The sequence below is a fragment of the Globicephala melas genome, chromosome 3, assembly GCF_963455315.2.
Source record: "Globicephala melas chromosome 3, mGloMel1.2, whole genome shotgun sequence".
Lineage (NCBI taxonomy): Eukaryota > Metazoa > Chordata > Mammalia > Artiodactyla > Delphinidae > Globicephala > Globicephala melas.
The window spans coordinates 51235448-51248525 of record NC_083316.1 but is presented as its reverse complement, the minus strand read 5'-3'; the positions used below and the strand labels follow the sequence as shown (position 1 = coordinate 51248525).

General features: G+C 34.2%; 1 protein-coding gene across 1 annotated transcript in view; it reads right to left on the bottom strand.

The window, feature by feature from the left end:
- CWC27 (CWC27 spliceosome associated cyclophilin) overlaps positions 1 to 13078 on the bottom strand; it is a 227522-nt gene that overhangs the window by 104637 nt on the left and 109807 nt on the right. The window contains exon 11 of the mRNA XM_030844133.2: positions 9158 to 9261. Coding sequence (XP_030699993.1) covers positions 9158 to 9261 — 104 coding nt within the window. The remainder of the gene's footprint in view (positions 1 to 9157; positions 9262 to 13078) is intronic.

The window sequence follows — 13078 nt, the reverse complement described above, 5'->3', positions numbered from 1 at the left end:
AGGGCTGGATTCTCCTTTCAGGACCAAAACTCTGTGACTGCACAGAACTATGTGATGTAGAGTATACTCAAAATAGAAGTTTCTGATGCTCAAGACATTGCTTAAGGCAAGCCTACTTTCACATTTTAAACATACTGCAGCATGTTTTAAATAAGCTTACACACTAGTGTGGCCATTAAAAAAAATCAGTATAAACTACTTTTGTACTTCCAATAGATTCTTAATGATTCTTAATATTTTGACATGTTCTTAGTTCTGAGAACTTCATTATTCTCTTCGTCCTTTCTGGCATTTCAAAATTTTTAATGTAGCTATTACAACTTATGGATTATCTGGGTTTTGCATGAAAAATTACTAATACTCAAAAGCTGCATCTGAACCATCTGCCAGGAGTTTATGTGAAGAATTTTGAAAATATAACCATTTAAAACTGTCAGCATATTGCATTAATCATTTAAAAAAAATCAACCTAATACCACACAGATTAAATTGTCCAAAGTAAGTTTTAATGCAACATATTCACAGGTTTACACTATAAAGTTGTGAAAAGAATATCTTTTTCAAATTTGATTAAGTGCTGCAAGATGTTGAAGAAACTCAGCGCTCAAATGAATTATATGTTTGATGTCATTTTTGGCAAAGCCTCAGAAAATGTCACATAAAAGAAAAACATCTTACTTAAAATAAGGTCTTGACAGCAGTCTGGAATAGTTAACAACTCCATTCCCAAATGGGATTGCTGGTTATAATCAAACTTTTAATGATGGTATTAGTTCCCCCCTTGAGACAATTTAAATACCCAAACAAAACAAAAAACATGTGCACGCACACATACACAGCCCTCACCTCTTTTATTTTCTAAAGTGGACAAATTTACAATTATTTCAATTCAGGTTCCAAATATCTAATCTGATTACAAAGTTTCCTTGCAGATTTATCAGTGGCCACTTGAGAAATGACAAGACGGCAGGCTACCAGGCAATGTCAGTCAGTATTTTCTCATTTTGTTTTAATTTATGAGAGGTATAAATAATTCCCATCAGTGATCGAGATGTAGACACTGAGTGTCAGTGCCCTCACATCTTCTAGATCCTAGAGCTGAAAACGGTGGGAATTTTTCATCTCTCATTTACATTTATACAGTTTTTGTATCCATCATCTTCTAAATCTTAGTCTGTCAGATATGAGAGAGTTAAGAGGAAGAAATACCTCTAAAAGCAATTTGTCCATTTAAGAGTTAACAGTCAATTTCACTTGGAAAGTTTGAAAAAAAAAAGCATATTATGAAAAGCTTATGATAAAATAACATTATGGAAAATAATACACATGTGTGTTTCTGGCATGAAGATTAAAAAGTCCAGAAAAATAAATATCACAGAGTTAACCATGGCTGTCTTTGGAAGAAGTATTATGGGGTGATCTTTCTTTTTCTCCTTTATGTTTTTCTACATTTCTGATATTTTTGCAAAGGACATATGTTACTTTTACAATTGGAAGAAATAATACAGCTTTTTTTTTTTAAAGAGACAGTTATGCCCAAAGGTTAATACCTACCTCTATCAATTAGCAAACCTATTTTTAATGGGTTAGGAATGGCATCGATATTAATAAAAAGAAGACAAATTGCAGTTACTAAAAATATAGCTTAAGGCTTTTGTCAAATTTCGCACATTGGAGTTATATCAGTCACCAGGCAGAAAGAATGCTTATTAAAAAAATTATATTAAGACAGTGAAGGGCAGCAAAGAGGTACCCCTAACACATTGGTTTTTAAAAGTAGCAAGAGACGAGTCCTAAGTAACTACTAGGAGGTCTGCAAGATGGCACAGAATGCAAGAAAATAAAATTAAATATGCCCATAACATATGGTTATCAAAGTAAAGCTCAGCAAGATTTGTTCACAATAGCTAGTGAAAAGTTTGAGATGGACTGTCCAAAAAAGAACAAAGTACTTTATGGACTCTCACATTAAAGATGGTCATCTCTTACTCACTGTATCAAAAGATTAAATTCTTGGTCTAATTGTGAGGGTATGTACATCTTTAAACTTGCTATACCCCTTTAAAAGTCTTTATTATTTTAAAAATTATATTTTTGAAAAACTTACTGTTAAAAATAAAGCATGCTTTCTGGCACATAAAGGTAGTAAAATGCATTCAATAAAATTTCACTTGAGAGACTGTCCTGGCTACAAAGGGAAGCTTCATTTTCCTAGGACTTCTAGTAAATGAGGTGTTCCACACAATTACATATTTCAGATAAGAGAATCTTATCTTTAACTGATTAAAATAATTAAAAACTTTTTTCTTTACTAATTAGGTTAGAATGATTGCCTATTCTCTGCCTTATTAAATAGTAATAAATGACATCTAGACTTTTCTTAATGAATCAGGATCAGTATAACGAGTATCAATTATTTGAATACTGACCTGCTTTCAGAATATAATGAAGTATCATCTACAGCAAATATATCTATAATATTCCACTACTATGTTCTTGTGTTTCCTTACCTAATGTCAAGTGGTCATGTATCACCTCTTACTGCTACCTGAATGGATGTCCCTAGCCATGGCTTTCTTTCTCGCTTATATTATTTTTAGTCCTATAAAATAATAGCCTGGAAAGATCCACAGGGCAGTCCCTGCCCTGGGTTTTCTTTTGCTTGTTTATTTATTTATTTTCTAATCCTTGAGGTACATTTTACATACCATCAAGTTTACCCTTTTAAAGAGTACTGTCCCACACTTTTATTATTCTTTAATCTGTTTTTAACTTAGAACCAGATAATCAGTTTATTAGCACCATGCCCAAAGTAAGAATAAATAGAGTATTATTGATGGCTGGACTGAGAGGCTTTCTATGAGTCAAGGGCAAATATACTTTCACTTTTCCATGTAAATAACATTAAAAGTTAGCAATATAGGGCTTCCCTGGTGGCGCAGTGGTTGAGAGTCTGCCTGCTGATGCAGGGGACACGGGTTCATGTCCCAGCCCGGGAGGATCCCGCATGCTGCGGAGCGGCTGGGCCCGTGAGCCATGGCCGCTGAGTGTGCGTCCGGAGCCTGTGCTCCGCAACGGGAGAGGCCACAACAGTGAGAGGCCCGCGTACCGCAAAAAAAAAAAAAAAAAAAGAAAAAAAGTTAGCAATATATTAAGAGTAGACTACGGGAAAAATAGGTCTGATACTTCCAGCCTCCAGGAAAAAAATGATGACTTAAGACTCCCTGAAGAGAGCTAACTGCTTTGGAAAACAGGACCAGTTTGCTCAGAGAGGAATTAATTCTACATGGTATTAGGCACAACATAGAGCTAACATTCCAGAAGGGTTTCTGTTTCTTATAAAAACCAAGATTAAGCTAGTTTAACATTATATGTTAGATAGATGAAAAGTAGTCAAAAACTATATACTTTAACAACCTATCAAGCCTGAGAGGCCCTAGTCTGACTTAATCCAGCATTAAAAAGATAGTTTGAAGAGACCTGAAATGGCACAGTGCAATTTGAGAGGTACTAAGCACCTCAGGGATGTGTTTCATGAAGAGGCTTTAAAATTGTTTCTTGATTTACAATCTCAGATTGCTCTTCCTCTAATTTCTGGCGCTAGTCATAGAGCAGGTATTGTGTGCTTGAAACTTTGAAAAGAGTATCTGACACCTTATCTCCCTAGAGCTGATTAGAGAATAAGTCCAAACCTGTATCTCTATGTGACTGTGTTCAGTTTGGTGCTGGTTTTGATATGATGAAACTTAAAGAAATCTGGAAAGGACTTAGAGACATAATTTAACAAAAAGGATTATATAGTTTATTAAAGAACTTGACAGAGCCAACACAGGAAACCAACTATCTCCAATTAACTATCAATCTTATTCAAAATTTATTACCCCCTACAAAAATCCTATGCACAGGCCTGGATGATTTACAGTGGGACTAAAGAGACTCCCAGGCTGTAAACAGGATTGTCCTGCAGTACATCTCTTTTGACATTGCTGGTATCTAAAGTAAAACATCACATTCCTTGTTTATTTAAATTGGGATGTTAGAACCTACTGCAGATTTTGTATTCAACTAAGAAATGTAATTTTTTGAATTTTAGAATTTTGAATTTCATGCTGCTATAAAATTCATGCTGCTATAAAAATTCTCATTATTTGACTATAATAATGGCTGTATTCCTTCACATTCTATTTCTCTCATTTACTGAAGCCTTCTTTATACATTATCTGAGGCCTTTAAAAAGTAAATAGGTGGCAAAGCAACGGCAGAAATTATGAGGTTATATTTTTGTAGTGCTTTTCTCCATACACAGAGGCATAATTATATTTATTATCTGACAATATCTTTGTGATATAAGAAATAGCAGATCTTGAGCTTTACTGGGAAGACTGAAGAGAAAAATGGATGGTCCCATATACATTTTTACTACATAGAGAAGCTTTTTACTACATTGGTGTTAAAAAGATTAATACACTGACTCAATTATAAGTATATGCTTTCATACTAGGGCAGAGATGTTAAGAGGTTTCTGGGTTGTAGATCAATATTCTTTCTTAGGGGGCAGCTTCGTTGAGGCATAACAGGCATACAAATGAGCTGTACATGTTTGAAAGTGTACCGTTTGATGGGTTTGGACATGTGCATATACTCACGGCACTATCTCTACAATCAGGTAATATCAAATGGCAATTTATTTTGGACTGTTTAATTGTATGGGGCCCAAAGTATTTATTGATGTAAAAGTAACAATCTTTCTTTCAAATGACTTTTAATTATCTTATTATCTGTCATAATGGAACTGAAGGAATTAATAAAGAGCAAATACAGCAAAACATTAAAAAAATTTAAATAGCACACCTTATTTATCTCAGAATTTCTATATGGAGAAACAGATGGATCCTGATTTCAAAGTAACTTGTCTCAGGTAATAGAATAGACTTAGAAGCAGAACTATGGTCAGAATATAAATTCCTAATTATCTATACAAATCTGGCTAAGGCTCTAGCCCAGGAAATTGGATAAAGATTTTTTTTTTTTTTTTTTTTTTTTTTTTTTGCGGTACGCGGGCCTCTCACTGTTGTGGCCTCTCCCGCTGCCGAGCACAGGCTCCGGACGCACAGGCTCAGCGGCCATGGCTCACGAGCCTAGCCTCTCCGCGGCATGTGGGATCTTCCCGGACCGGGGCACAAACCCGTGCCCCCTGCATCGGCAGACGGACTCAACCACTGCGCCACCAGGGAAGCCCCTGGATAAAGATTATAAAACCAAAGGAATATTACTCCCTGATCAAAGGTGACTTCCTAAGATGACAGAAGCCCTGAAAAAGTATCACATCTATTAGAGCATCTGGCTAAATGGGAGACCTCCATTCATGCAAGGACAAAACTGGGTAAATTAATGCATGGACATTAGAACACAAAGCTTTCTTGTACTTATGGGTTTCTTTCCAAGTGCTTTTAATGTGAGAATAATACATTAAATTCTAAAATAAAGTCGCAGTAGTCAGCAAGTGTTAGACTTGCCAGATTAATTCATAGAATCAGGAAATAATACTACTGGAAGCTTTACTTAAGAATGTACATAAGTGCAGGCACACATACCTTTTAAGAAAGAATATGATTATAAAAATGCAACTGCGAAAACACAGTTAAGGAAAGCTTATTTTGAGGTTTTAATTTATGTCATATTTATATGTAATCATATTGATTATAGGCTTTAACTCTAACATAGTATTAAAATTCATATTTTCAGGACTTCCCTGGTAGCACAGTGGTTAAGAATCCGCTTACCAATGCAGGGGACACGGGTTCAATCCCTGGTCTGGGAAGATCCCACATGCTGTGGAGCAACTAAGTCCGTGAGCCACAAATACTGAATCTGCACTCTAGAGCCGGCGAGCCACAACTACTGAGCCCACGTGCCACAACTACTGAAGCCCGCGGGCCTACAGCCCGTGCTCTGCAACAAGAGGAGCCACCGCAATGAGAAGCCCACGCACCACAACAAAGAGTAGCCCCAGCTCGCCACAATCAGAGAAAGCCCACGTGCAGCAACGAAGACCCAACGCAGCCAAAAATAAATAAATTAATTAATTTAAAAAATAGGCTTAAAAAATTCATATTTTCAATTTGTAGATTTGGATAGGAAACAAAATGAAACCATGAATAGCTATATTTTTTCTTACAAATGTAAAATTACTATTTTTATATAGCACTGTAAATTTATTAAAGGTCTTCTCATTACCTAATTTACTTCTTACAAGCAACTTGAAGGATGCACAAAGCATTTTATCCCTGGATTTATGATAAGAAAATGGAGTCACTAAGGCTTAAATAACCTCACTGCTAGTAACTGAAATTGAGTCTTAATACTTTCCTGTTTACTTTGAAATCTAATATTCCAAAGCATTCATACAACCATTAGTGTTTCATATAATGAACACCTAGTATTACTGTCAAAATTTGTATCAAAAATAGTAAATTCTTCTTAGTGAAGAATTCCAAGTAATAAAAGTAGTACTAATCAGGGAAATAGTCACCATTAGAACACCACAGTAAATAACTGTTGCCTATAGGCAATATCCATCAATGGATGCTAAAATTAGTGTGAGGAAGCTTGAAAAGAAACAGGATATTTGTATAGTTGCAAAGTATCTTCCCCTCCAGTACTTACATTCTCAAAGGGAAAAAGAGTAACTTAACAGTGTAGCAACTAAGCAGAAACCACCTTAACCAAGTGATCACGGTAATATCACCAATAAAAAGACAACAGACATCTGGTTACCTCCAGTACAGTGCACTGGGAAGGACATGCCACTTATGTGGCAATCTTTCCCAAAAATGCGTAGCCTCAATCTAATCATGAGAAAACATGAGACAAACTCAATTGAGACGTTCTACAAAATATCTAATCAGTGTCAAGTTCATGAAAGACAAGAAAGGATTGAGGAACCGTCACAAATCAGAAGAGACTAAGGAGACATGATGACTAAATGCAATATGGAATTCTGGAAGGAATCACAGAACATACAAAGGGCACAGGTGGGAAAACTGGTGAAATTCTAATAAGGTCTGCAGTTAGTAATAGTGCTGTGTTAATATTAATTGCTTGGTTTTGATCATTGTACTACGGTTACACAAGACCTTAACATTAAAGGTATCTGGAAACTCTCAATTTTTGTAACTTCTCTGTAAATCTAAAATTATTTCAAAATAAAACAATAAAAAAATAAATAACATGGCCCATTCTGAGACTAGAAGAAAAATGATAGCAACCAAATGATCCCTTTTTTGGGGAAGTTAATTTTAACTGTCTCTCAGATTTAGGGAAAATCCAGGTATTTCTAGATGATATAAGAAAAATTAAATTCAGAAAAGTAATATATATATTACTATAAAAGTAATATATAATTCTCTTTCTAATTATGAAATAAAAAGATTTTTAACCTGGCTAACTTTCATATAAATAGACTGAAATAAGCTCCAGAAGAATCTTCTTTTTGTATGTGTGTTAAGAAATAATCATTCTTTTAAGATTCAAGTCTTTCTTTACCTAATTGTATTAAGTATTTCAAAGGCAGACAAATAAATCAACACAGCACTGTTTATGTCTAATACAGGCCTTAACCATACAACTCTATTTCGGTAATTTCCTACTGCAATTCTCTCACTCCTACTAGTAGATCATGAACTATGTACGAAGGCAAGAACCATCTACTGCCAACTTCATAGCCCTAGTCCATCATGGCTCTTCAGGTGGGGTGGGAGAATAATAATTACTAGCTCAAAAATGAATAAAAAATTAAAATAAAACATCTTTCCAGTTAAAAGGAATTACTTTCATATATTTAAAATGCTTTTTAATTATAAGAAACAGTCCCCTGGGAAAATTATATATAAACTTAAAATTAAATAATCCTCACTGTATTCTTTCAAATACAATATTTGAAATCTTGTACTCTTTCAAATCTCAATACTGCCAATATAGCTTCTTTCTAATCTGGGTTACATTTTACCCATATGATCTAGTCACATATAAGTTTATCCTTTCCTTCAAATTCCGTTTACAATTTGTGTCATTCTGGTGAGTTAACTTTTTAATAATTTGTTTCACTCAAACATATTTTGGTGATTCTAAGTTCTACATCAAGTACCTGCCTTTACTATAATAGTCACTGGGGACATGGTACAAATAATCTAAGAACTATGAGCTTTAGATAGTTATGTGGTATTACTCGTGCTACTTAAAATAAATAATAATGCCTATGGCCAAATGCTGTACCACTGTTCTGTATTGGAATACGTATTCTTTAAGGATAGATATTACATCTTATGCTTTGATATATCTCCAGTGACTGCTATAGAACCTAGTAGTTAAAAATATTCATGCTTTACAAAAGCACGAGGCTACACAAGATATATGCACAAAGCAAATTTGTTAAGCCAAATTTAGTGTACATTATTAAAGGTAACAATCAAATTTCTGATCATGTTCACTGAATCTACAATGTATTTTATTATTGTAAAAAGAAGACAGATTTGAGAGTTCCAACTGTTATTTTGGAAATTGAATATTATATGTTTTATAGCTGAAACAGTTTTAAACTAAAGATCTTCAGTAAAAAAGCTTTTTTGAAGCTATTCTAGAGCTTTATTAAAAAAATCACAGTACAATAAAGAAATATTTAACCTGTATAAAAAGCAGGATATTATTTTGATCAGCTTTTGATCAGTTTTATCAATACTTTAGATTTTCTGTACCTAAACATAAGAGCAAAACCAAAAACAAACAAGAATTTGCATTTAATACTATTCAAACCAACATATGAATAACGTCTATACAAGTCTCATATATAGGGCCTAAACACTTTTCTTAAATGTTTTAAAGGGTATGCAGTGTAAAAATGGACATTCTATCCTGTGTACTTCTAGATAAGTGCTATGGTAACATTTAAGTTTTGCTTGATGTGAAGTACTCTGTTTATTAAGGAACACTAGTTACGATCATGTTTGATTGAATTTCCTTCTCAGACAAAAGTCCTAAGTGAAACTTAATTTTATTGGCTAACTGGCCAAAGAAAGCATTAAACAACAACAACAAAACTCAACTCAGGAGAGAGGGAATAAGTACCAAGTGAAAATATAAGCTTGATAACTGCCCTTACCTTCACTTCTTTTTTCTGCTTGTTTTGCTGCATTTTCCATTTTCTTTTGTTTTGCTGCTAAGAGTTCCCGCTTTAATTGTCTTGCTTCTTTTCTGAGCTCTTCGCTATAAAGCAAAAACAATTATATAAGTATATAATAGACCGAAAGAGAAAGTTGTTTAGCAGAAACAACTAAATCTAGTTGTCAGGTACACTAAATCTCTAAGAAAAACAAAGTGAATAATGTAATTAATTTTGTTTCTGTGTATGTGTATTTGTGGTATGGAAACATACTTAAAGGATATACTAAAAGTTGTGATTTTCATAATAGCAATATAATATGAGTTACTGTGAAATATAGCTCCCTTCAAATATATCAAACAGTTGGTAAGTGATAAATGAACTATTGTTCTCCCTCTAATTTACTTGCAAATTTAACATTCTAGTTTCAGTTTAATAATTCATGGAGATTCCAAATCAAAACAAACTTTTTAATATAAATACTATTCACTAAACCTGGGCATACACAAAAACATTTGGCTTCAAAACTTGTTGAATTCCTAACTGGCACCAATAACTACCACTTATTAAGCAATTATTATATGCTAGGAGCAGTGCTAATTTTTTTAAACGCAATTAATTTTTAACCCATTTGATATCACAATTTGCCAAATAATTTCCTCTCCTGTGAAACCTATCAGGCTGAGGTATTTTGATAATTAATACAATCATATATTAAAGGCAAATGGAGATGTAAGTTGTTGGCTTCACTGCAAGTCACTTGTTAAGTGACTGGTTTCTACAGGCCACTTTTAGGGCAGGAGATTCAAATTCAAGCCTTGGAAAAAATTATTAACTGCCCATGTCATTAACCCTGAGGGTCACTTGTGAATAGTTAAAACTATGCATTTTATATTTGTGAATGTCAGGCCCCCATTCTATTTTCCACAAGCTAGAGTGGGTCATGGAGACTAAGAACACGGTAGCCCAAGGAGGCACCCCATTCTGGAATGTTCTCTAAAGATAATCAAGGTTTAGCAAAATCCTAAGTCTAAAGAGCTCCCTACTGATTCAGCCTTTAGTGCTTCCTCCTAAACCCCAAATCTCATACTTTTTTACTTCTGTCCTGTGTTAGAGTCACCAAACTGATAGGTCTTACAATGCGCATGACTCAGTTCTTTTCATCTTTTTTCCATATCAAACACACACAGCTTGGCCTCTAAGGTCCTCAATTCTGAAACTTCCCTCTCTGATCAAAATCCACTATGTTTTTAGCTTTCTCAGTCTTTCATTCCTACTAAACTTATGCTCACTCTTTTAATAATGAAAGCCAACTCCTTAATCGTAGTTCACAGTCCACCAGTCTATTCTAACCCAGTCGTCTCTCTATCCATTCTGGATGCTATGGTCAGTCATTTCCCTGATGTCCTCACCAGAACCCTTAATTTTCTTGATTTGTTTGGCCTGATGGATACATCATAATCACCTAGAAGAACTTGTTAAAACATGTTTGGGGAGACACATCTCCAGAAAATATTATTTCTTTAGATGTGAGATGTTGCCTAGGAATTTGCTCCTGTGACAAATTACCCAGGTGACTCTAACATGAACTCAGGTTTGGGACCCAATGCATTAGGACCTTACTATAGAAATTATCTTCTCTTTCTTATAACTTCAAGCACTCCTACTTCATTAATCCTTTCATTCAGCCAACAGCAGGCTCAAATTTCCCTGTACTCTGCTCCAATCAAGAGATTGCTATCTTTACAAGTGAACTCCTAGCTTGAAAGAATAGTTTGTATACAGAGTCTAATTCATCAACCTCTTAACTTCTTAATCTCTTGCAATCTATCCTTCTTATACTCTATTGATACTCCTTCTATATCAATCAAATTCAATGTCCTTTTCTCAGTCCTCCTCTTCCTCTTTGGCCTTTCTATCATTCAATGATAAGAACTACTTCTTTCTGAAATTCTAACAGACTATGTACCACTTTAGAGTCTTGATTCTCTAATTCTCCTCCGAATTACTCTTTCTCTTCTCATCCTATAATTGTTGGCATCTTTCTCATTTCTATACCCTGTACGCCAGCATTTTTATCTAATCTTATAACATAAGCTATCACTTTTATAATGGGTTATTTCCAAATCTAGACATTTTGCCCTACATTTCTAACTATCTGTTACAAATCTCTGTGTACACTACTGCTGTCCAACAGAAATATAAGGTAAGACACATATACAATTTTAAGTTTCCTAGCAGCCACATTAAAAAAAAATGGTGAAAAGAAATGGGTTAAATTAATTTTAAAAACATATTTTATCTAACTCAATAACTCAAAATATCCAAGATATTATTATTTCAACATGCAACCAATATGAGAATATTAATATTTTACATTCTTTTTTTTGTACTAACTCTTCCAAATGCAGTGTATATTTAACACTTACAGGACATCTCAATTCAAACTAGCCACATGTCAAGGGCTTAGATCCAGATGGACGCTTGAGGCTAGATGTCACAAGAATTAAAAACTCTCTATGTCAAAACTCCAAGCCATCTCCTTCCTGGCCAAATCTGTCCCTTCTCCTGAAGTCCCTATTTGATCGTGAAACCATTTTCCTCCTAATGACCAAACTCTGCACTTCCCCTGGGACTGTTCACCCTCCCTTTCACTGAATTACCGTAGAGGTATGTCATCTTCCAACCTCTCTCACATGTAACTGCCCCTCTTGACTCTCATCATCAATGCCTAGTTTAGGCTCTCATGATCTATTTCTCCAATAAATGTAATTACTTCCTATCTCTTGACGTTATGTGAAAACAGAGAATAGCAACCACATCTTTGCTTCATCCACTAAATACCCTTATCTTTTTATTATACTAGTTTAAAAAATTTTTACTTTGGTAAGTAATTCAGGAAACTCAGATGATATTTTCTGAAGACTAAGGCCTGGAGGGGAAGGTTATTTTGAAAGTTGAAGAAGAAATGCTACATGATGGCTGAACAAACTAGTTATTAGAGAAATCTGAAGTATGCCAAGAATGAGAGGCAATGAGAGTATAACTATTGTAGAGTCAATAGAGCACAGTCATTAAAATGATTAACTTAGGGTTCAGAAAGTCCTGACTTAAAAGCCAACTCCATCACTTATTGTCTGGGAGACCTAACAACAATTTTTTAACTTCTCTGAGACTCAGCTTCCTCAACTATAAAATCAGAGTAAGGTATCTGAAATGTTGGGCATTCAATACATGTTCAACAAATGATGGCTATTATTATTTAGATCTTATGTTTGAAACAGTACTACAGTTAAGGGCTGTTTGTCAAGTAGGAATATTTCCTTATTATATTATTTATTATAAACGAATCCTACCTCTACTCCATATGGAGATCAACCCTGTTCGTAATTTTTAAAAAGGGCAAAGAATGTGTAATGCCAGCTTCTAAAAATCTATCCTTAAATAGTAAAAGATTTAGATACACTATTGAATTAGCCATAATAATATACAAACTGAACAATGATGAATAAGAACTCAAAAAAGACAAAGTGAGACAGAGAAGGTTTAGGTCTTTACAGATTATTAAAGTATGTTTTCATTATACTGAATTTTTCAAGTAATTAAAAATTTACAACATCGTCAAAATCTTTCAGATTATTCAAACAACACCATTTGGTAGTACTTGTGGAATCCATAACTCTTGGAATGAAGTGCAAGTTTTTAACCTAGTCTTTAGATCACAGTCTAGTTTTAGGGTTCCCAATCTTACATTCTCTGGAATATAATTTTATCCATTGGTAATAGAATATATTTGAATCTGTTAAAATGCGAATGAAAATTGTAAGCCTGGAGTATATGTCACCTTATACTGCTTACAAAGCAATCATACAAACTATGGGCTTGCTTGAGTCTAGGCAGCATCTTTTTGGCTCCCTCAAA